This window comes from Papio anubis, chromosome 8 (assembly GCF_008728515.1).
Source record: "Papio anubis isolate 15944 chromosome 8, Panubis1.0, whole genome shotgun sequence".
NCBI classification, from domain to species: Eukaryota; Metazoa; Chordata; class Mammalia; order Primates; family Cercopithecidae; genus Papio; species Papio anubis.
Window position 1 is genome coordinate 68949791 of NC_044983.1, and position 25432 is coordinate 68975222.

At 44.1% G+C, this 25432-nt stretch overlaps 3 protein-coding genes and 1 pseudogene across 3 annotated transcripts in view; 1 reads left to right on the top strand and 3 right to left on the bottom strand.

Annotated features, from left to right (window-relative positions):
* C8H8orf89 (chromosome 8 C8orf89 homolog) overlaps positions 1–9968 on the bottom strand; it is a 63029-nt gene extending 53061 nt beyond the window's left edge. The window contains exon 1 of the mRNA XM_017962109.3: positions 9760–9968. The gene's annotated coding sequence lies outside the window, so the exon portion shown is untranslated. The remainder of the gene's footprint in view (positions 1–9759) is intronic.
* On the bottom strand, positions 1186–4643 carry LOC101023189 (annotated as a pseudogene).
* Positions 9969–14757: 4789 nt separating the features above from the next.
* On the bottom strand, positions 14758–18150 carry RPL7 (ribosomal protein L7). The gene is made up of 7 exons (XM_003902865.4): positions 17811–18150; positions 16857–16965; positions 16418–16584; positions 15912–16049; positions 15691–15800; positions 15179–15388; positions 14758–14823 (listed from the first exon to the last, which is right to left on the bottom strand). The coding sequence occupies exons 1-6, from the start codon at positions 17855–17857 to the stop codon at positions 15180–15182; spliced, it is 780 nt and encodes a 259-aa protein (XP_003902914.1). The 5' UTR covers positions 17858–18150; the 3' UTR covers positions 14758–14823; position 15179.
* A 668-nt stretch (positions 18151–18818) lies between these two features.
* The window catches only part of RDH10 (retinol dehydrogenase 10), a 29907-nt gene continuing 23293 nt past the window's right edge, over positions 18819–25432 (top strand). Inside the window, exons 1-2 of the mRNA XM_003902864.4 lie at positions 18819–19795; positions 21409–21644. Coding sequence (XP_003902913.1) covers positions 19507–19795; positions 21409–21644 — 525 coding nt within the window. The 5' untranslated portion in view covers positions 18819–19506. The remainder of the gene's footprint in view (positions 19796–21408; positions 21645–25432) is intronic.

Sequence of the window (25432 nt, forward strand, 5' to 3'; positions counted from 1 at the left end):
TCTATAATATCATATTGAAGAAATCCTCTTTCCTACTCTAAGACACAGAGATAAAGCCAAGATCCCCTACTATTTGAGTCTGATTTTGATACTCTTTCTCTGATCTTATTAATTACCTCTGAGCCAATATCACATTCCCTTAATTTCTAAAAATTATGTATGCATTTATGTGTGCATATAAGCTTATTTTTGTTTGGTTTTTGTTTGCTCCCTTGTTTTATGAAGCTTCCTGAGAAAGGGTTCATAGGAAGTAAAATTTTTTATGGTAAATATATTTTTATTATTATTTTTATCAGAAAAGCTTGTATATACAGGTGACTTCTGATGCATTTTTTTTTTTTTTTTTTTTTTTTTGAGATGGAGTCTTGCTCTGTCACCCAGGCTGGAGTGCAGTGGTGCAATCTCGGCTTACTGCAACCTCTGCCTCCCAGGTTCAAGCGATTCTCCTGCCTCAGCCCCCCGAGTAGCTGGGATCACAGGTGCATGCCACCACACCCTGCTAATTTTTTGTATTTTTAGTGGAGACGGGGTTTCACCATGATGGCCAGCCTATTCTTGAACTCCTGACCTCAGGTGATCCACTCGCCTTGGCCTCCCAAAGTGCTGAGATTACAGGAATGAGCCACCACACCCGGCCTTCTGATGCATACTTTTATTAAAGCCAGAGATGGTTATTTATTCTAGAGAAACAAATCTCCGAGGTTAGAATGGAAGACAGTGAAACAAGATATTTCACTTTATAATTTACCTTTGTCAAACTATCCCAGAGCATGTCAATTCTATTATGAAATTATTACTTTGACATTATATAACAAATTATTAGTAGAAAACACGCAAGCCAAAAAACTTTAAATTCTGTAATCTTCAAGTCAATCATCAATTTTCTTAGATTTCTGAAGACTTGAAAAGAAAAATAATTTCAAACAACAGCACTCAAACACCATATACATTTGTAATGAGGCACAGCAGTCAATTTTTTTTTTTTTTTTTTTTTTTGAGATGGAGTCTCAGTCATCCAGGCTGGAGTGCAGTGGCATGATCTTGTCTCACTGCAACCTCCACCTCCCAGGTTCAGGTGATTCTCCTGCCTCAGCTTCCTGAATAGCTGGGACTACAGGTGCACGCCACCATGCTCGGCTGATTTTTGTATTTTTAGTAGAGACAGGGTTTTGCCATGATGCCCAGGCTGGTCTCGAACTCCTGACCTCAAGTGACCTGCCCATCTCAGCCTCCCAAAGTGCTGGGATTACAGGCATGAGCCACCACGCCCAGCCCGGCAGTCAATTTTAAGCCTCAAATCTTCCAAATTTTAGCTTAATAATCCTCATTAGTTTTTTAGATTTTTGTTAGCCTTGTTTTGGGGCTATTTTGCCTTACTAGGCCTAAACAGAATATTAAAATACATTAATAATCCATACTGAGAATAGAGTATAAATGGGTTTCTCACTCCTTAGGGACATAAGTGGAAGCAACACATCCCATGAACATAGATGAATGCCCCTGGTTATCCCTGAGCTGGGCAGTTTCACACGATCATTTTTTCTCTGAGGCCAAAGTCTGTGGTTTGATCATCTCAGCAGCTTCCCGAACCAGACAAAGCAGATTTACTTTGTCTCCAAATTATTTTTCTCAGTGCTCGAGAAGAATCCCCTCGTTTCCTGATCCTACCACGAAAACGTCCCTGAGGATGAAGCCTTCTCCTTCCAGGTTTCCAGAGAAGCCTCCATTCCAGGCTCAGAAGAAGTACCACACTCCCAGATGGCGAAATCCCATAAACATCATCTTCCGCCTTTGTGGACCATAGTACTTTTTCTTTTCATCCAGGAAGATTTCTCCTTTGAAATAAGGCTGGAAATCCTTCACTTCAGTCCTGATGTGCTCCTTTACCCCTGCAAAAAGGGGGACTCCCAGCTCGTCCAACATGGGTTTCAGGGAGGACAGATCGGCAGCTTCCTCTCAACAGAGGAAACAGCCTGGCCTCCGCCCAGCCATAATCATAGCTCTATTCCCCACCCCAACCCCCCCACCCCGCATAGCTCCTTTGCTTTCAAAGTCCTTGGTTCCTTCTCCAGAGTTTTCAGGTCTATATCCTCCAGGTACTCCAGTGTCACTTTCTGGGACTTAGACAGAAACAGGTCTGTGTTGGCCAGCAGCAATGCCAAGGCAGTGGCCCCTGGGGCTCCTGCACCAATGGACCACACGCCCATGGTGAAGAAACTTGGGTCCTGGAGGAAAGACATTTCTGCCTCAGTCTCCAACTCTCAGCTCTGCTCATTGTGGTGTGTGTCTGCCTGGTTCTGGCCCAGCCCTACTCTCAAATGCCAGATTCAGAAACCTCTGAATACACGCTTACAAAAAGTGCCATAAATATGATGTATAATTCTTTCTCATTTCTAGAACAATGATTACCCTCAAAACGTTATTTGTACACAAAACAGAGAGTTTTCTGATGAATGAGTATGGTAAGGAGTCAGGGTTTGTAGTCAGAATCCCCATTCTTATTCTCCAAGGCTGGGCCCAAGCAGGAGCATTCAAGACTATTCAAGCTGACTCCTTCACAATGCTTTTCAAAATAAATCCTCATTATTTTCTTTTTAAAAACCACCACAAGTGCCTCCTTTCTGCTGGCCTTCTCCTACCCTGACACCCGGGCACCGAGGGGCCAAACCACCTGGCCCCAAGGGTCCCAGGGGCAGGCCCCCCGAAGTAAAAATTTTTTAAGAAACTGTGTGCCTGAAATTTTTCTACATTTCATCCCCATACTTATTGATAACTTGGGATGAGAACAGAATCTGATTATAAATTATTTTTCCAAAAATGTTGAAGGGACTATTCCATAGTCTACATGTTTTGATTCTTATCGTTGAGAAGCCCAATACTGTTCTGATTCCAACTTCCAAATTTTGTTGATACTATCTCTATTATTCTCTAAGACCTTATAAATCCATGCTATTAAAAATTTTTTTAAACCATTTCCTATCAATAGAATTTTAAAAGGAAGTGAGTTAATGAGTATGTTCAGTGACTATCTTTAACTATAGTCATTTTAGTGATACATAACTCCCACTACTTTCTATACTGAGAGTCTCAACCCAAGCATCTTAGGTAGGACAATTCTTTTATTCATTCTTTTTTTCCTCCTTTTTTATTCTCATTTTAGCTACCCTGTTAACTAAAAGGACAATTCTTTGTTGTCCCAAACTGTCCTAAGTATTATAGGACATTTTCCCAGTCCTTCTGCTCTTCTTCATCTGGTCCTGTTCTTGTCTTATGGTTTCCATTCCTTCACCTTCTTGAATATGAAAAATTTAAATTTTTTTCTATGCCATTCTATTTAGTTTTAGGGTACAAATCTCCTGTTTGCAGCATCTGCCAAGTCTGCTTCCTTGCAGTTAATTTCCTTATATATTCTGTAATCTTTGCAAACTCATCTATAGAGAAATCAATATCTACAGAAGTCAAGGATTCCTTGAATTATGGGAACTTTGCTATACAGAGAGGTTTTCCATTGATCTTTGCCTGGCCCTGGGTTTTGGAGGTACCAGACCAGCTAAAATATCAATTTCTTGGACTGCGGTCCTGACCATGTAGTAATATGAATTCAGACCCCAGACTTGAGCTAGTATGGACCATTAATCTCTAATCTCTAGCAGCTGACCCTTTTCTTACCATAGTTCAAGTGGATGGCAAGCTTCCTTCTAGCCTCCTCAGGTCAATGAGGGGATGTTTTTCTAGTTATCATCTTAGGGTCAAAGGGTTCTTGTGGTAGATTTTATTTTTCAAAGGTAGGTGTACTAATGCATATCCAATCCCACATGCTCTTCCTTCACTGTGATGTTCCTCCTCTTCTCCATCAAGAGGTGAGATCTGTGTTTCTTTTCCTGAAACCAACTTCCTCAGCCAAACAAACAAACAGAAAAAAAAAACAGTAGAAACCACACTATGTGATTTCCAAAGCTAGGTCATAAAAGTGATATGACTTCCACTTGGCTCTCAGGACACTCACCTTTGAAATCCAGCCACCATTTTGTGAGGAAGCCAGGTGACACGGAGAGGCCACATATAAAGATTACAGCTGACATCTACAGCTAAGGTCTCAGTCAAGAGCCAGTATCAACCCCCAGACATGTGAGTGAATAAACCTTTAGGAGATTCCAGTCCTGAGCCTTCAAATCTTCCAGCTGAGGCTCCAGACATCCTGAAGCAGAGCCAAGCTGTCCCTGCTGTGCACTGTCCGAATTCCTGACCCACAGAATCCGTGAGCACAATAAATGGTTGTTTTATACCACTAAGTTTTGGAGAAATTTGTTATGAAGTCATAGTAACTGGAACAGTACTTCTTTGTGACTCCCAGCTTTCAGCAGATGGCTCAACGGTGGCTTTCTCTGTGAACATTCCTTCATTTCAGGCACCTGGGGATTTCCTTTTCTTTGTTCCTAGCTTAGCCACATTTCTATAAATTATATGTTACTCAGCATTTGAAATATACTGAAGCAGAATGGGGACCCTTCCATGCTGGCTCAGTCTGCCACATTGCCCAGAATTTCCCAGAATAGTTTTTTAAATAATGACATAAAGAACTGAATAATTTATTTTTTGGTTTTTTTTTTTTTTGAAACAGAGTCTCACTCTGTTGCCCAGGCTAGAGTGCAGTGGCACGATCTCGGCTCACTGCAACCTCCGCCTCCCAGGTTCAAGCAGTACTCCTGCCTCAGCCTCCTGAGTAGCTGGGATTACAGGCACATGGCCCCAGGCCCAGCTAAATTTGTTTTGCACGTTTAGTAGAGATGGGGTTTCACCATGTTGGCCAGGCTGGTCTCGAACGCCTGACCTCAGGTAATCCACCCACCTCAGCCTCCCAAAGTGCTGGGGTTACAGGCGTGAGCCACACACCTGGCCAGTAATTTATTTTATATATATACACCTTAAAAAAGAAAAGAAAAATAATCCTATCGAGAGTGCATTTATTAAAGATCAGGTAACTTGTTGCAGAGAAAATACACTCAATAAAAAATTCATTCTCTCTAGTACTCAAATAAAAGGCAGATAATACAATGAACTACTACTTTCACCAATCAAAATGGCAGGGAGTTTTTTCTTTACTATTAATAGAGTAAGATGAAGTGCAAGGAAATAGGCACTCTCATAAGGTTTCAGTGGGAGTATATATTGGTGTAATATTTCCAGCGAATAATCTAGTAATATATATGTCCTTATAATTGTATATATTTTTGACCCAGCAATTCTACTTCTGGGAATTTATCCTAAGAAATAATCACTGGCCAGGTATGGTGGCTCACGCCTGTCATCCTAGCAGTTTAGAAGGCAGAGGCAGAAGGATCTCTTGGGCCCAGGAGTTTGAGACCAGCCTGGGCAACATAGTGAGACCCTGTCTCCACAAAAAGAAAAAAAAAAAAGAAATAATCATTGATACATGAATATCAATTCCTGTATTTCTTATAATAGAAAGAGAATGAAAATAACTCAAATGTCCAACAGCAGGTGGCAAAATCATCTTTAATTTTATGGTTGTTTGTACCAAAATAATTACCAAGTGAACATAAAGAAAGATGAGTTATAGATTCATTGAGAAAAATATTTATTTATTAATAATGTCATGCATTGTGCTAGGAGTCGTAATACAACGAGGATTAAAGATAAAGCATACTGTCTATGGGAGGGGGTGGGGAGGAGTGATAAGTTCATTATGGTAAAGCTACGTTCAAATTCTATGGCACGACAGAACTTTTGCTGACCCTAACCAGACTGGAGAAGTAGGAGGGTTTTTGTTTGTTTTGTTTTGTTTTGCTTTGCTTTTTGACAAGTGATGTTCAAGCTAAGTACCAGAGGTTTTCACAAGTAGAAATTAACTATGGGAGAGAAGCTTGGATATCCACTAAAATCCTGGCTCCTCCTCCAGAGAACAGTGTTTGTTCTAGGAAGTGGCTGCCTCCCTGTGATTGGAATGTGAGTGAATATAATGTGTAACACTGCAAGAAGCTTCTAGGAAGCTAAGCAAGTATGCTTTCTCCATACTTTCTCCTTGCCTTTCTGCTGACTGGATTTAGACAAGAGTGAAATGCTGATGAATGGCAGAGTCTGGGTCCTTCTACCAAGTGAAAGCAAGCCGCTTGCTGACCAGGGACGCCTACCTTGAAATTGTTACGTGAGCAAGAAATAACTTTTCTACGTTAAATCAAGAAAATGTTGGGATCTGTTTGTCACTACAGCTAGCAATAGGCTAATACATGTGACTTTTTATTCTCAAATAATGTAGTAACTCACTTAAATATATTCACTAAGCATGTACGATATACACATCAATGTGTCAAGTGCACAAAAAAACACAAAAATAACTAAAGAGATTCTGCCTGCACAGAATTTCCAGTCCAGAAAAAAAAACAGTAGCCACTTCTACAACTCTAATACAAAGCAGTGTGTATAAATTAAATCCTTAGGAGATATATATAGTAGTAGAGGATTTAAAAGGAGGGAGATATTACTTTCAGGGGGAGGTTCAAAAAAGACTTTGAAGAAATTAGAAAATGGCATTTAAACAGGATTTAGATGGCAGAAATGTAGGTAGAGGCATTCCAGAAAAAGATATAGATGGGAAAGATGTCACAGAGAATGTAACGTAAGTACTCTGGATTGCCTGGAGGGAGGGGTTCAGATAAAGGCAGTGTGAGAAATAATTAAATGATAAATTGGATGAGATTACAGACAAATCTGAATGCTGGACAAAGTGGTCTGCATTTCCTTGAGTAATGTGGTACCACAGAACAGACGTATGGTATATATTCTGAACAGAGGTATGGTTTCTATTCACCGTTATGCTTTAGAAAAATTAGTATGGCAGAGACCGGAACCCAAAAGAGAAATTACAAGGCAATCATAATAGTCCAGAGTACTTAAGAGTGGTCATAGTGAGAATGCAAGATTGATTATTGAATTTGGGAGATTCGGCAGCAAAAAAGGAGTCAAAGCTGACTGAGGCTGGGAATTGAGGTAACTGAGAGGATTATGGAACCATGAATTAAATTCAAAGAGGACATGCTAGTCTGGAGGGGGAGGGCAACAAGGAGTTCTGTCTTAGAAAAAAGTGAGTACAGGACATCCAATGGAGATATATAATCTGGATCTATGCAGTAGGAATTGAGGTGCACAGGTCTGAAGATGAAAATGTTAAGAGTTATCTATTTACACGTGAGAAATAAGGCCAGAGACTGTAATAAAGTTGGCAAAGGAGATTTGAGAGAAAGAAGAAAAGCCAGAGATTTCCTTAAAATATATGCAAGGCAGGTAGAACAAAAGGCAGAGAAGGAATGGAGAGGCAGGCAGTTCAGGGGAACTAGCATCATAGGAAGCATTGGATCATGTCCAATTCTACAAGTTATTGGAGAAGGGAATTATTAATAACATTACTGTAACAGCAAATGCACAATCCAATTTAATCCTCAGGTCACCCAATGAAACACAGATTCCAGTCAACGACCGAGCAGGGATTCAGACCCTGCAAAGAACCCAGGCACTGAAGTAAAATGAACTTGGATTCTAATCTTAAATGTGCCCCTCAAAAGCTGCAGAACCACAGGGTCAAGAAAAAAATAATTCTGCCTCTGACTCTCATAAGGTGAGGATTAAATTTTAAAACGCATGTGAAGTGTTCAGCACAGTACCTGACATTATAAACACTAAGTGGAAGCTATTCTCCTCTTTTGAAGAATAAATACAGATTTTTCTCAATACAGTCTGTTGAAAAAAAGATAAATCATTCAAGATTCTTAAAGGCAAGATTCTATCAAAATTTTTAAATGTGCGTACATCTGACTTAGCACTTCTGCTTCAAGGAATTTATTCTGTAGAACTGTTCCCATGTGTAAGAATGTCTACTGTGGCTGGGCGTGATGGCTCATACCTGTAATCCCAGCACTTTGGGAGCCCGAGGCAGGCGGATCACCTGACGTCAGGAGTGAGACTACCCTGTCCAACAGGGTGAAACCCCATCTCTATTAAAAATACAAAAAAAAAATTAATTACCCGGGCGTGGTGGCATACGCCTATAATCCCAGCTACTCAGGAGGCTGAGGCAGGAGAACTGCTTGAACCCAGGAGGCGGAGGTTGCAGTGAGCCGGGACTGCACCATTGCACTCCAGCCTGGGCAACAAGAATGAAACTCTGTCTTAAAAAAATAAAAGAAAAAAAAAAAAAAGATTGTCTATTGTTTCATTGTTTGTAACAGGGAAAAACTGAAACCAATCTCAATGAGGAATGGTCACATAAACTGATACATCTGTACTATGAAATACTCAGTGCGGACCTAAGTAAATTGATATGAATGGTATTCTCCATCAAATCTTTTTTTTTTTTTTTGAGACAGAGTCTCACTGTCACTCAGGCTGGAGTGCAGTGGCACGGTCTTGGCTCACTGCAATCTCCGCCTTCTGGTTTCAAGCGATTCTTCTGCCTCAGTTTCCTGAGTAGCTTGGATTACAGGTGCACACCACCACGCCCAGCTAATTTTTGTATTTTTAGTGGAGACGGGGTTTCGCCATGTTCATCAGGCTGGTCTCAAAACTCCTGACCTCGTGATCCGCCCGCCTTGGCCTCTCAAAGTGCTGGGATTACAGGCCTGTGCCACCACGCCTGGCCCTCTCCATAAGTGAAAAAAGACATTTCTCGAAATAATTCATATATGATTCCATTATGACCAAAAAAAAAAAAAGGGAAAAAAGTGGAAGAATGAACACCAAATTAATTCTAACAAGGATTAAAAGGTAAAGAAAGGCATAGACCTCTCCTTTCCAATTCCATATACTTCTGTACTGTTTCAATAAGTACTAATACATTATAATGTAATTTGAAAAATCTACGGAAGAACTTAAAAAAGGAAATGTCAGAGTATTGCTGAAGAAACACCATCGTAACAAGAGATTAACTCATTAACAATGTACATAACAAGTTAATAAACAGGAGCAAGAATTCTTCTGCTTCAGGGATTATAATACCCTAAAAGTGCTCACAAAATTGTTTGCATTTGTCTGGAGAGAAGTTCCAGTTTTTATGATGTCTATGACCCCAAAAAGGTTGTATGGGAGGGAAAATAACCAGTACAACAGAAAAGACTATCTATGTTACACAAATAATTTCTAGTATTTTTAACTCCTGGTGAGAAAAGTAACACACACACAAACTATACGTAAATCAGAAATGGTTCAAAGTAAAGTTGGCAACAGAAACAGGGTTGTAACAATCTAACTGGGTTGGTTTCCCATGTCCCACTGCATGGCTGGGTGCAAGTGTGGGAGAAGGGAGACACAGGGGTAGGCAAGGGAAGAAAAGTAAACACATTCCCCCCGCACTCCAGTTTAAGCCTGGGAGGGTCAATCTGTAAGGGTGTGTCCACTTAAGGGATAGATATAAGTACTTACTTACCAGAAGTAAGGGGTGCAGAAAGAATACACAGATCCGGCAGGCAGACCCGCTTCCCTCAATCTCATCCCCCGACCCCGCCTGGTAGCCTTCCTCAGGTCCTCATGCCCAGGCCTTTCTGCCAGCTCCCATCATAAAGTGCATCTAGAGCATCCTCAGAGTGACCCACTTGCCTCTCTGAGCCTCGGTGTCCCCTTTGTGGGAGGGAGTGGGACTAGATGACCTGCGGACCCGACCTCCCATCCAGCCCTGACCTGGCAAGTCCCCTGGCCCTCCCGCTCCTTGGCCAGGGCTCGTCCTGAGACGGGCCAGCCGTCCGCACTCACTGTGCCCGCAGCTGCACCGAGGGGAGGGACTTCTTTGCGATCCTGGCCCTTGGGGCCCAGGTCGGAGGCTCCGGCAGCAGGGGTGGCTGGGGAAGTGGGCACAGCGGGCAGTGTGGGAGCCAGCGGCAGGCCGGAGCCCACCCAAGCCCCCGGCCCAGTCCAGCCTTGTCGCGGGGCTGGCCACGGAGGCGGGGCTGGACAGGCGGTGCAGGTGGCCGCGAGCTCCCACGTTCACCGCTCCTGGGGTGAGCATGCCCCGCGGCCAGCAGCCCGGCGACGCTGGGCCCGGCGCGGCCAGCGTCTCCCGAGGCTGCAGCCCTGCCTGCCCAACGCGCACCAGTTGCTAGGCGCCCGGGGACTCAGGCCTCAGTTCCATAGGGCAAGGGGCCTGTTAGGGTTCAGGGCCATGATGGGTGCTTGGACAACTTGGGCAGCGGAAGCCACTGGGACTCCTCGACCAGCACTAGTGCCTCTGCCTTCAGGTCACTGCTGCCGGAGATGGGGGTGAGGTGGGGGAGCGAGCTGAATCAAGACTGGGTGAACACTGGTTAGTGGTGACACAAGGTGAGGTGCCCAATGGCAAACAGCACCAGGCAGCATGTATAGGGCGCGGAGGGGGCAGTTGGGCCAGTTTGGTGTAATTCAATTTTCTGGGTTGTTTGCACATCAGCTTGTGTCAAAGACTTATTTTTCAGGTTCAAAATAACCAGGCTTTCCAGAGTACTGATGAGCTTTACCTTTCAAATGTTAGCCAGTTAATAATACCTGACTAGCCCAAATTAGGTAAATGACAATAAGGACGAGTTCCCTCACCAGTCCGCCCAAATTCCATGTTCTGACTCCTTTGTTTTGGTTCCTTTGTAAAAGGTTAGGTGTGTGTGCCCTCTGGCTTGGACATCTAGCACCTTTTGCACAGTGGGTCTTAGCATCTCTACTCTTGCCAGATAAAGTTATCATATAAAGCCTCTACCTTCATGACTTGACTCCCCACTAGAGCTGCAAGCTTATCCCTGGTTAATATGGTTTCAGATCCCACAAAAACTCCTGCAACTGCTCTCAACACACTTTTCTCCATTCTTATTAAGCTCTACACTAACCTTTCCTAGGTCACTTGGTTACTTTTTTAACACTCAAATTAGGCCTGGAATTGTTAACACTGGCCCCACTACTTAGTTATGTGATCCTGGGTGAGGGAAAGTTAACCCACCTAACAAGGTGGGTTATTAAAATCACATGGAGTATGCATATTAAAAATCACATGGTGTACTTAATTAGAAAAAAGTCTAGGGCTCATCCCAAAACCAATTACGAATTCAGTTCTGGGGTTGCAATCAAAGTGGAGAAACACTAACCTAGGATTATGTGGATCAAGTGATACACTGGCACTCAGCAAGTGATCAAATGTTTATTAAATGGTCTCCTCTTTAGTTTTGCTATCACACCCCTACCTGACACTTCAGGTGACCAAATTCTACCTCTTCTGTGAAACTTTCCAATCTTCACAGCATGAAATATCTACTGTACTCTCCTAACATGGTTTTCTAGTATTACAAATCGTTATTCATACAAAATGTAATTTCTGAGTCCTCCAAAGTAAATTATATACACAGATATATATCCATAAATCCACACTCTACCCCATTCCTCCTTTTGCCATCCCCCATCACCAAATACTCAAGGACTACAATATGCTAGTAATTTAAGTCTCAAGATTTTAAATGGCTATTTTGCTGATGAGGTTAGATTCCCTTAAAAAAGTGAAGTGCCGCCGGGCGCGGTGGCTCAAGCCTGTAATCCCAGCACTTTGGGAGGCTGAGACGGGCGGATCACAAGGTCAGGAGATCGAGACCATCCTGGCTAACACGGTGAAACCCCGTCTCTACTAAAAAATACAAAAAACTAGCCGGGCGAGGTGGCGGGCGCCTGTGGTCCCAGCTACTCCGGAGGCTGAGGCAGGAGAATGGTGTAGACCCGGGAGGCGGAGCTTGCAGTGAGCTGAGATCCGGCCACTGCACTCTAGCCTGGGCGACAGAGCCAGACTCAGTCTCAAAAAAAAAAAAAAAAAAAAAGTGAAGTGCCTACAATGCACCAGGTATTGTTCTAAGTGCCAGAAAAGAGAAAGCTAAGACTCAAACCTTACATTGGAGAACGGCTGGGAAAAGCAAGTCAACAGTTTCAGATAGCAATTAATGCTATGAAAAACAGTGATATAGGAAGACGTGTGTCAGAAAAGACCTTTTTCCAGAATGAGAAAGCCAAGTACCCAGACCTGGAGGCTGAAGTCACTTTTGAACAAACAATATAACTGGGGAGCCAGAAATAAAATATCAAATGGGCCTCCCAGTTTCCATGCCCTAATTACAGGGACCTGTAAATATGTTACCTTACGTAGCAACAAAAGGGACTTTGTAAATGTGCTTAAGTTAAGGATTTTGAAAAGGAGAGATTATCCTCAATTATTCAAGTAGCCCAATGTAATCACAAAAGTTTTTATATTAAGAGGGAGGCAGGAGGAAGATCAAAGACGATGTAAGCAGAGATGCCACCAGCCAAGAAATGCAAGGGGCTCCTAGAACTGGAAAAGGCAAACAAGTTTCTCTAGTCTTCAGAAGGAACACAGGCCTGCTGACCCCTTGATTGGGCTGTGAAACCTGTCTTAGATTTCTGACCTCCAGAAAAGTTAAAACAAATTAAGTCACTTGTTTATGGTGATTTGTTACAGCAGCAAAAGAAAACTAATACATTCATTTAACAGTGAGTACCTACTACATGTCACCAAATGGGCCGAAATTAAAAGGCCTGGCCTTAAAGTTTACTACCTAACAGAAGGGAGGTACACCTATGGGAGGAATGTGTTAGCTCGTTGACACCAAATCTGTAAGGAAAAACAGTGGGAGCAGAAAGCTGTCATCTTCACATGGAGGTGGGCCCAAAGATACCAGACACCCACAGGAGGCTCTATCACATCCTATACATCCCCAAGGCACTCATTTCACTGTATCTGTTGCCTGTCTTCCCACTAGACCCACAACTGAAAGCAGAGGCTATTTTCCGTAATTCACTGTTGTATGCCCACATTAAGTGCTGAAGCTATACTGCACAGCAGCATTGAGCACTTTCGAGCTAGGCACTGCTCTAAGCATTTTACATGACCTGTAACATTTAATCTTCATTAAAATCCTATGAAATTAGGCACAATTATCTCCATTTTGCTGATATGGAAACCGAGACAGAGATTATTTATTGGCCCAAGCTAATAAACAAGTGGAGACTGAATATGAACCCAAGCAGTCTGGCTCCAAAGCCAACACTCCTAATCCAGCCAACCACAAATGAACCTTCAAAGAAGTTACTAGGGTAACACTGGTTAAAGGACACTGAGTCCAAGACAACTTTATAAAAAATGAGATAGCTAGGGGACGATCCACTAGAGAAAGCCAGACCTTAGAAGGATAAACAGGAAACAAACATATATGAGGTGAAATCTTGTAGAACCTACTGGGTGCCAAAACCCCTAAGGTTGGTTAGGCCTTCCAGAGGATCCCTTGAAAGTAATGACATTTATAAGAGGTGAGTTTCCCAATCAGGTGAATCTGCTTTTGAATAGGTTCCACCAGCTCATGAACATTTTCATACCTATTACTGTTCCTCACAATCCTCTTATAAAAGCAGATTGGTTATCCCACTTTACTCTCAAGAGTTCTCTATGGGAATCCCGGTTCTCTGCAACCCCTCCCACATTTCCCCATCCTCTCTGGCCCCAGGCCACACAGGCTATACAGTCAATACTTTGCCCACTTCATTTTAGGTATTCTTACACAATCTTAGCCCTCCCTGACCAGCTGAAACAGTTTTAAATACTTTGGGTGATAATGTATCAACGTAGGTTAATTGACTGTAACAAATGTACCACTATGGTGGTGAGGAGTCAACAGGAGGTTGGGCACACGACAACTGGACATGCAGGTTGGGCGACACTGGGCATATGGGAACCTTCTCTACTTTCCAGTTTTACTGTGAAATGAAAACTGCTTTAAAAAATAAAGACCATTAATTTAAAAGAAAAGAATAAAGCTTTGCTAAGTATCACTCTGTATATGAAGTGCTTATTCCTATCCCAAGACTTGCCACATTTCATGCACCCACCCATCTGCACAACTTCATCCCATCATTAGTCTTAATTCTGACCCTGCAGAGGCCACTGATGAAGAACTCAAAGAAATTCTATTTGTCTGGCAACTTTCGAATATTAAAAAGCAATAAATGACTATGGTGCAGTAGTACCAAAATATTTACTAAGGGAGCTGTTTCACAGTGCATCAGACTTTTGACACAACTAAACGAGGACCACAAAAATTTATACTTTCATTCTATATACTTCATGTTACACTCTACATTGTTCACTAATCTAGGTGAGACAATACATGAAATATAAAGGAGTTATTTATAAAATACCAAAACCCTCAAGTTTTTTGCCCATTAATTTCACCAGATGCTCTGAAATAATTTGCATCCCTGGGCACAAATTTCATTTTTTCCTTCATAATACCCACAGTATGTAACAATTATTAGTAACTCACATAAGTATGGCAAAAGATGCAAAACAAGAACACAAAAATGGAAGGCAAAAGAAAAACAACACATTTATATGGTAGTTTATAAACAAGCTAAGGCCCAAGAAATAAATTTTAGAAACTGAATTCAATTTTTTCCATAAACCAAAGTTGGATTACTGTACCTACAAATTATGTACAAATGCTTGTGAAACAGGCTTAGAATAAATCCATTTTGAATCACTCACCACAGTTAAAAACAAAATCTTTTGTAGAGAAAAGCCTTTTAAAAACCTAAGAGATGTTTTTCACGGACTCGACCCTGATTTTGCACAAAACGGGCAGATGATTTGGCTTAATTTTATCACACACCAGACTTACCACAATAGTTAAGGGAACACAGAGGCAGGCTAACCACCAAAAAAATCACAAATACAACAATGTATTTCATTTTGAGAGCAGGTACTGTTTATTAAACTGACGACACTCGAAAAATAATCATGGTAGACACCTGAAAGGAAAAAATAAAACCATTAGAAAACACTTTAGCCAGCTAACAATTAACATAACCTAGACAGTTAAAAAGTAACGATTGAGTTTACATTTTTAAGATCACCCAATTTCCATCTTTAAAGACTCCCCCAAACAGGCGTTTCCTTTCCTCCAGAAAGGTCCTCAAAAGCTAACCAACTGTAATCATTAAGTAAACAAACCAACTGTAATCATTAAGACAGTTGATCCCGCTCCCCACAAAAGCACTGATTAAAATTCAGACCCCCCTCAATATTTAATGGGAAAAGTATTCAAGATTACCAGCACTTGCACTCTAGCGTTAACTCGACCTTTCTCAGGATGAGGTCTCTCACCTTAGTTCATTCTTCTAATAAGCCTGTTGATCTGGTCCTCCCTGTTGCCAGCATCTCCACCTTCTACAAAATGGGTGGTCTTTTTCTTCATTCCACCTCGTGGAGAAGATAACTTGAAAGGCCACAGGAAGTTATTTGCCTCTTTGAAGCGTTTTCCAACAGTATAGATCTCATGAATCAGATCCTCCATGCAGATGATGCCATATTTACCTAAATATTTTAAAGTTAAGATTATTAAAGTTGCAAAAAGTTTTGAATTAATTGATAAGACTTTAGGACACCCAACAAGAGCAACTGTAGGCTGTGAGATAAAAACACACCAGGAATAAACAGGGTAAATGCATGGCTTTATGAAGATAAGGTTCAAGCTAATGAAACCATGCCTTACGTTTTCTTTAAGCTTAACCAAGAATCACAGGGAATATATGAAGATTCACAATAGTGAGAAATGTACAGCCACAAGAGGATAGGAAGTTATCACATGGTCAAATTTTCCCCCAAACAGAACCTACCAAGAGATCGAGCAATCAAAGCATTATCTGTCAAAGCAATTCGCTTCTTATTGATTTTGCCATAACCACGCTTGTAGATTAGCTCATTTACTGACTTCAGATTGGGGTACCTGAAGTGAAAAAGCAAACATAAATACGGTGACCACTGTTAAAACATCTAAAATTCATGTTGACACATAGCCAATTTACCAAACAAAAATCAAAGGAGAAAAGAGACTTACCCCCATGCAATATATGGCTCTACAATCCTCAGCATGTTAATCGAAGCCTTGTTGAGCTTCACAAAGGTTCCATTGAAGATTTGACGAAGGCGCAAAAGCTGCAATACCTTTCGGACCTTTGGGCTCACGCCATTGATACTATGGTGAAAAGGGACCAGAAATGCATTTGCCTTTCATCGAAATTTTTATTAATACTAACCATTATAGTTTGGAATATCGAGTCCTACACCTAAACAGACAGGAATCCTCTCACGTTACACACTGAACTTCTGTATTCGATTAAGAGAAGGGATAGGAGCGTGAGGAACATGGCTTGCAACTAAACCATTAGTGATCACCACCCTCCTTGTTCTAGCTTCCCCTAAATTATTGTTACTCCAATGTTTCAGAATCAGGGCTCCCAGAATCAGGGCTCCCAGAAGTAATGTGAAGTTTTTTTGTTTGTTTGTTTTTTTACCGGTGCTAACTCACCCTTTCAAACCTGAATACAGTAAAACTGAATTTACCCTCTGATCCTGATGACAAACGCCAGTTTGGGTTCAGCAGGTACATAGAAGTTGCCAGCTTTTCTTGCCATCCTCGCCATTCGAATTTCAGTTCTGTACATCTGCCTATATTCCTTGTGATAGTGCTTCGCTTTTTCATAGATAAGCTTCCTCCTTGCCTTTCGAAGCTGAAAACCAATCATCAGTTATTCATGATTTTTAGCTCTCAATCACAATTAACAATGCTAGTTATTAAAAAGAATACGAAAACACGTTTCCTTTAAATGTTTTCTTGCCACGGTATGCAATCACATCCCCCACCACCTTCAGATTGTAACATTAGGAAGCTAAGCAATTACTCGGTACAGTTACGAAGTAAATCTTGCCAAGAACATTCACCTCATTCTCAATCCCAACAAGGCGTCTCCTTATGTGCTAGTGCCTCAAAAAGTTTACTTACCATCTTTTGGGCAAACTTCTTTCTCAGGCGCTTTATCTTCAGCTCTGCGAAATTCCTTCGCTTTTTCTTAAGGGTTTCTGGCACAGCAGGAACCTTCTTCTTCTTCTCTCTAACGTGAACAAGCAAAAACCTTACCAATAGCTCAAAAAGCTCACAGTCCTGTATTACTCCCGTACTGAGCAGTGTTGTTTAACAGAAATGCTGTCACTGACTTTAGTCACTCGTATAACTTTACTTGCTCTGGCATGCTACAGTGTAGGATGCATATTTTAGCTCCATGTCAATAACCTTTAACACCAACCACGTTGCCTAAAACTCAATCACAAATATGACACAATAGCAATACGCTTTTACCTATTTCAACCAAGAGGCCCGGCCTCCGACGACTAAATTTAGAAAAACAAAAAACACACCAACAGTCGAATAACAAAATGTTCCTCCCTATAATGTTCCCAGGACGAGCCTCACGGGGACGAACTACAAATCCCAGCTTAAAGACTGCTGCAAGGCACTGATCCCCGGACTTTAAGCGCAAAAATAAAAATAAAAATAAAAGGCAAGCCACCACCACCCTGGTTCAATCAGGATCCACATGTTGAAAGCAAAGGCCTAGCGGCAGGGAGGCCTGAGCCAAGCACCAGCCAAGAACGAACCCAATTCTGAGGTTCTGCGCCTACCCCCAAAGACCCTCTACCGAGGACTGGGCCGTCAGCCAACCAACGGGTTCCACACACATTCCAACTCGACATCTCGTTCCCGAGATCTCCAAAACCTCTGTCCTATAGCCGCCTGCATCCCCATCCTAGCCTCGGGTCCCCACTGGTGTCACAAAGCGTCACAAACAAGCAGGAAGGTGGGCAAAGGTGCAAGGTACAGCCAGAGAGAGAAAAAGTGACTCAAAAAGTATCTGGCTCTGGAGATGGAGAAGGATTCTCGAGAGGACATCAAACTTACTCCGCACCCTCCATGGTTCCAGCCGGAAAAAGAGGAAGTTGGCGCATGCGCACTGTCCACTTAAAGACTTCGAAAGAGAAGCCCCACGACTCATAGGTGTCTTAGAATAAGCCGGAAAAGAATCCAGAACTAAAAAGCCTCCTTGCAGACGCAAAATTAACAACTCCCTGATTTAGCCTCTTTCAACCAACTTTCGGGTAAAACTTGTTTGAAGAAAATATATGCATTTGATTACACTTTTTAATCAATTCAAGAGCAAAGGATGCTGACACCTCGGCAACTCCGGGTCCTAATCTCCAGGCTGCGCTGACAAGATCAGGCTCGGGTTCCTCCCCATAATGTTCCCAGGACGAGCCTCATGGGGACGAACTACAAATCCCAGCATGCACCACTCCTCGCCCGCCCGGCGGGAGGGCAACGCCTGACCCGGACCGCAGGCAAGCACCGCGGCGGCGGTTCCAGCCAGGAAAATGCGAGCCTTTTGGGTCACGTTCCAAACGGCTAGCTGCAATTCGAAGTCACTTTTGGCCGCCTTCCCAGCTCCCTGCCGCGGTAGTAGCAGACTACACCCCTTTCGCCGCGCCGCGAGGTCCTTGTCGTCTCGCCAGCCCACAGGGCTGTCTTCCGCAGCGCCTGATCGCAGGCGGGGCGGTCCGGAGTGCCCTGGTTAACGAAAAGTGGCGAGCCAGGGAGCAGCGGGGACTGGACGGCCGGAGGAAGATGGCCGGGGCTCTGCTGACTGCCGAGATCGGCAGGCGGAGGCCGGGACACCCCACGGGAGGGGGCGTGAGCTGCGAAGGGAGGTGCGAGGAGGGCTGAGGTTGCGGCCACCGCCGTGTGAGAGGGGCTACCCCGCTCGGCTCTGCGGACGCTGGCGGGCGGGGGGCTGGGCCGGGGGCGGGGTGCGCCCGGGGGCGGGGAGGCCGGGCGGAGGGAGGGCCGATGCCGAGGCTGGCGCGGGCTCTTCCCGGTCGCAGGGTTATATAGCGCGGAGCGTGGAGCCCGCTCAGAGCCGGCCCGGAGCGCTCCGACTTGCAAGCGGGGTGTGCTGCGGAGCCCGGTGCCCGAGTGACAGCCGCGGGGAGTTCAGGGCCGGAGGACGCGAGCCCTCAGGGGCAGCTGCAAGGCGTTGGGCAGCGCTCGCCTGCGCCGAGCGAGTCTCCTCTTCCTGGCGCTCCGCCGCCCCGCACCCCACTCTCCCACCCTCTCGCAACTTGGGTCGAGTTGACAACTCCCGCGGCGACCCGCTGGCCCGTGCCGCCTCCGCTGCGCACCCCTCCCCGGGGGTGAGAGAGAGCAGGCTCGCCGGCTCCGAGGACGCTCGGGCGGCAGCTGCTTGGCCATGAGGGCAGCGCGAGTCGTCTAACTCGCGGCTGTCACCGCCACTGCAGCGGAGCCGGCCGGCTGGGCGCTGCGGGACGGGCGGGCGGCTGCCGGCAGGAGGCGCCGAGCCGGGTGACTGCCGCGGCGGGCACAGTCCGGGGCCACAGCGCCGAGCCCGGGCGGGAGTGGCCCCGCGCAGGCGGGGAGCCGCGCCGCGCACTCCAACCCGGCGGGCACATCGGGGGCGGGCGCGGGGCGCAGCCTTCTCGTCCCGGCCTCTGTGACAAGTGCGCCGGGGCCGGGAGCCCGACTGCCGGGCTCGGGGTGGGCGCGGACGCAGGCACTGGGCTCGTGCGGGGCCCCGGGCGTCGCGATGAACATCGTAGTGGAGTTCTTCGTGGTCACTTTCAAAGTGCTCTGGGCGTTCGTGCTGGCCGCGGCGCGCTGGCTGGTGCGGCCCAAGGAGAAGAGCGTGGCGGGCCAGGTGTGCCTCATCACCGGCGCCGGCAGCGGCCTGGGCCGCCTCTTCGCGCTGGAGTTCGCCCGGCGCCGGGCGCTGCTGGTGCTGTGGGACATCAACACGCAGAGCAACGAGGAGACGGCTGGCATGGTGCGCCACATCTACCGCGACCTGGAGGCGGCCGACGCCGCCGCGCTGCAAGGTAACCCGGACCCACGCGGGAGCATTGTTGGGTCAAGCCTCTTTCCACCCCGCGCCCTACCACGGCAGGCCCCAAACCCCGCTGTGGGGTCAGCCCGGCTGCGGAGGAAAGGAGCACCCCACCGGTCTTTCGGGAGACGAGTGGAATTTGCTCCCTGATAAAGGAACGCGATCACCTCTGTATTATCAGGGAGAAGGTGCCCAGTCCTCGCGGAGGTTCGGTCTCTTTGGGGACCACGGAGGCAGGGGCGGGTTCCTAAGCCCTTTGGGGTAGGGAAGGCGGAGGGAACTTGTTACCACAGGTTTGGATCCCAAAGAAATGTCTCGCTCCGACTTAGAAGCGGCGCGATGGGAAACTGAAGTGTCTTTGGGAAGTTCTGACTCGACTGAAGAAGTGTCTGTGTTACTGTGGTCTGAACCCCTTAAACGAGAGCAGTATTGGCCATTTCACTATAAGTTTAGCCTGAGGAACATAATTACATTGTTTCGCCAGCGATAAGTGCTTTAGTTACATTCCCTGAGCGTGATTGAAAGACGCCTTGCTCCCTAAGAGAAAGCTCTTGGAGAATTTAGGCTTCGTTGTAAATTTTTTGCATGTTTTTGGTCACCCCAGGAAATCTGCATTTCTGGATACTTATTAACTAACCTGAATCTGAGATTTTTTTTTTTTTTAAGCCAAAGCAAAGTCCATAACCAACCATAAATATTGGTCCAGGAAATTTGATAATGGCTCTTGCTTTTTAACAAAATTTTTCATTTTTAGGGAAAACATTTACCTGTACGGAGAAAATTGACTTGGGCACTTCTCCCCTGTATTGATAATTTATCACCAAACTTATTGATACCTGCGTTTTTAATTTAAGGGTGAAAAGGTACCATTTTCATTGGTGGTATGGAGGGGTAGCAAATACAGATTTTTGTGCTCCCTGCCAAAACCTAAAAGATAAGGGTATTCATTTTCCAGGATACCGATTTTGGTTTTTAAATTGTCAAGTTCTTATGTGGTAAAATTGCATATTTACCTGTAACTTGATTTGTGAGAGTACTTCTTAGAGGAGTCAGCTAGCCCAGTTAGAATAAGTCAGTGACCCCTACTTCTTCATTAAAAATTGTGGATTCATTTCTTGGCTTTGGATGAATTTAGATTATTAATTGCAGTTTTGATTTGTGAGTCTTGAAGTGAGTTTCTATTTTGAGGGTTCTCATACTAAAGACTAAGAGCTGTTTCTCTTGGGCCACTGTTTCCCCAAAAAAGAGGAGTGTGTAGTGTGTGTGTGTTGTTCTCTGAGCTCTGGGCTGAGATCAGTTCTTTGCAGGTGTCTTTAGCTCCAGCAAGCTGATCCCATGTGGTCTACTTGTACTGGGCTTGTCACAATTACATGGCTTTCCCCTAAGCAAAGTTATCCAGTAAATTGCTGTAATTCCCAAAGACTTCATGGGAGGAAGGCAGCTGTAAAGCTCAGTCGTTGGCAAGCCTTGCAGCGTTAGAAATTTGAAGCTCACTGTAGTATTTTTGTTTTGTGTGATCTTTGTCCTACTGATCGCCATGTGACTCACTTTCTGCACTCCCTTCTCTTTTGCATGTTTTCTCCTCATCTGGACTTCTGAGGACAGCTGGGAATGGTGAGGAAGAAATTCTACCCCACTGTAACTTGCAGGTTTTTACGTACACCTGTGATGTGGGGAAGAGGGAGAATGTCTACCTGACGGCTGAAAGAGTCCGCAAGGAGGTTGGCGAAGTCTCAGTCCTGGTCAATAATGCCGGTGTGGTCTCTGGGCATCACCTTCTGGAATGTCCTGATGAGCTCATTGAGAGAACCATGATGGTCAATTGCCATGCACATTTCTGGGTAAATATAAACATCCTTGTTTTCTTTGCTGGGCCCTCCTCAATGAGAAGGTTGGGAAGGAGAGAGACTTCAGTGCCAGCCTGAAAGGAACCTGTACTCTTTCACCGTGAGATCTCCTTAGCTCTTACCTATGGTAAACTGCAGTGTATGCTGGTTACTATTAGTAGTTTTGTCCCCCCCCACCCACCCTCACCCCCCAACTCAGTATTTTTGAGAGGGCAGAGGATTGAACATTTTGAACTAGTTTGAAAGATTGCCATAAAAATAACAAGAGGGAGCGTAAAACCCTGGGTTTGTTTATTTTACTTTCTGTTGAGTTTATAAAACATTGGTTGTTCTTATGAATTCCTAAAGTCAGGATTTAGGCTTCCAAATTACTGCTCAGCCACATTTTGGAAAGTGCCAAAGATTCTGAAATCAACATTTGTGCTCTGTTGGGAGTGGCCAGGCCACCCTGGCAGTCACTTCGCATCCCCTGACCATCCACAGGGTCCAGGGCATCTTCCTGTTGGAGGACGCCTCAGGACTCTCTTGGGTTAGACAGTGCCTCGCAAATATCACCCTGATAGGACCCTAGAGAGGGAAGTGAGGTGGTGAAACCTGGTAAGCTGGGGATTTAAACGATGTCCACTTCTCACCGTTAAACAATGTCAGGATCTACGGAGCGGGGCAGGGCCTTCTGCTGCTCTAGGGGCAAAGGTAACCCCAGTTTTTCAGTTCAACTTGTCTTCAGTAAAAGTAGGTGTGACTCTCTCCCCTATAACTGCACACTGCTGATCCACTTTATGCTCTTTTTCCTCACAGTATTTTCCCTTTACTTTTGTAGACAAATAAGATTCAATAAAGAAGAAGTAAAGAAATAGGATTCTACTTTTTTTTTTCCATAGGCGGATTAGCCTTCTAATAGAACACAACAAAGAACTGTTTCTTCTAAATAGGTCACATTAAACCTCATTAATTTTTTAGCAACTGCTTAAAAACTTAATCTGGCTTTAGAGGTACTTATTCAAATGTTGCACCTCAAACATCAAACCTTTTCTCTGCTCTTGGAGAAGCTTATTTTGATGTTTTATTTTTAAACATGAACTTTATTTATTTATTGAGATGGAGTCTCTCTCTGTTGCCCAGGTTAGAGTGCAGTGACGCGATCTTGGCTCACTGCAACCTCTGCCTCCCAAGTTCAAGCAATTCTCCTGCCTCAGCCTCTCAAGTAGCTGGGACTATAGGCACATGCCGCCACACCTGGCTAATTTTTTGTGTTTTAGTAGAGATGGGGTTTCATAGTGTTGCCCAGGCTGGTCGCGAACTCCTGAGCTCAGGCAATCCACCCACCTCAGCCTCCCAAAGTGCTGGGATTACAGGCGTGAGCCACTGCACCCGGCCTATTTATTTTGAGATGGAATTTTGCTCTTGTTGCCCAGGCTGGAGTCCAATGGCGTGATCTCAACTCACTGCAACCTCCACCTCCCGGGTTCAAGCAGTTCTCCTGTCTCAGTCTCCCGAGGAGCTGGGATTGCAGGCATGCGCCACCACGCCTGGCTAATTTTGTATTTTTAGTAGAGGTGGGGTTTCACCACATTGATCAGGCTGGTCGTGAACTCCTGAACTCAGGTGATCCACCTCAGCCTTCCAAAGTGCTGGGATTACAGGTGTAAGCCACTGCACCCGGCCAACATGAACTTTATTTAATTCATTTACAAACCTCTAGAAATGAATATATAAATGACCTGAGCTTATATATGTTTTGAACAAGTAAGGAGATCACCAAATACAGTTGGGGGAACTTCAGCTTGCCTATAGGTGTGTGTTGTGTTCAGTGGGGGTGGGGAACTGAATTAAAGTCCTGGCTGTGGCTGGGTCCCCAGGAACAGGCAGCAGGTGTCAAAGGGATGGGTTAGATGAATAAAAGGCAGTCCAACCAAATAAACTTGACATAGAATTTATCAAGAATCTTGTGTGTTTATGACTACTCCTGAGTAAAACAACTACCATTTGAAATAAAAGACATACATAAGTGGGAGGCGGAGTGTCATTTTCCTATTTGAAGAATGATAAAGATGAAGCTGCCATAAAAACTGCAGTTGATTTAAGTCAGCCCTAAACAAGTTACAGCACTATCAGTAGGTTCATTATGAACCGCAGACACTGACTGGGATTGTTTTCTCCAATCATCTTTGACTAAGATGATACAAGATTACATAACTGTAAACTTTTACCTACACAAGGTATTCTAAAGTTTAGTCATCTTGCCTACTTTCTCTGCATGATTATTTTGCTTAATTGTAAAATTTCAAATGTAATCAGGTTTTTAAGAAACCCCATGCAATCTGCAGTTAAATATTTAAAACAAGAAACCAGCTCCAGGAATACATCCAATAAAATGAGTGCTAATTTAATGTGTGTAAAGCACGGAAAATTTCATAGCCTTAGCTTTGAAAATGCACATAAATTGATATACCGTCTTTCTAATATTAGGCTACTTTTTAACATAAGGAGGAAGTCAAATCAAATCTCTAAATAGGAAAATTATTCTGGACCGGAATCTGTATACCAAGGAGGAGCATAGCACCTTCCTAGAGTCATCACTGTGCTTTGAGATGTTGCTTAACTACACAATTTAGGGAGTTCTTGGAAGCCTTGATGGTAATGACATCATTTTGTATTAAAGTATGGGAGGCTCCTGAATTCTCCAGCTGTTTTTCCCCTAAGCATCTAAACTTAAGAATTTATTTTCAATATTGAGTCAGAAAATTCATTTTAGAGTTGGAATTTCTGACTTCTTGCTGAAATTTACAAATCTTTTGAGAAGTTCTGATTCAGCAACCAAAATTTAAAGGAAAACTCAGTATAATTTTTACAGTGAATTTTTTAACAGGGGTTAAAGAACGTCGCAGGAGCCACCTGAATTCAGCTTCCCTTCCAGTAGTCCTCTTAGGCAAAGCATTGGTGGCAACTTTTCAAACATGTTGACATTGGCATGTGCTGTTTTCCTTCCAGAAAAAATAATGAGTGTGTCTTTTTACTGTATCTGGGTGCGGAAGTTACCCCATACATTTTTAAAAGTCCATCAGCTTAGAAAAGAACTGTTCAGTCATTTGAACAGACCATCCTGAGCCAGACGTTTAAGTAACAGTTAATATCTGTTTTCATAAATAACAAATAGTATTTTGATCCTGACTCAGAGCAAAAGTGAGTGAAATAGAAAACCATGTGGACTTTCACTGAAAAGCTGTGGGCACTCCCAAACCAGTCCACATACTATTCCCCCTACCTGAAACACCCTCTTCCTCCATTCCACGTGTCTTAAGGTATAGCTCAAGTCTCAATATAACCTTTCCTCCCCACTGCAGCACTTCTGGCCTTTTCGGATATTAGAGTTGCAAGAATCCAGAGACCTTCTTGTTCAACCCTTTGTTTTCCAGTGAAGCAGGGGTTAAATGACTCATCTAAGGTTTTTCTTTCCTTTCCATTAATCTCTCACAGCATTTGTTATCATTCTCTCAAAGTAGATGGCAAGCTGTCTGAAGGCAGTTTGTTATATACATCTTTCATCTTCCTCTGCCTGGAACAAAACTCTATTCTTAAGTCACTCAATAAATATTTGATAATAATAGGCTTAAATATTTAGAAGATAACCTATTCAGAGAATACTCACATGGATCTATGTTCTGAAGTTTTAAAAGGTAAGCATTATGGGACGGGCACAGTGGCTCACACCTGTAATCCCAGCACTTTAGGAGGCCAAGACAGGCGGATCACTTGATGTCAGGAGTTCGAGACCAGCCTGG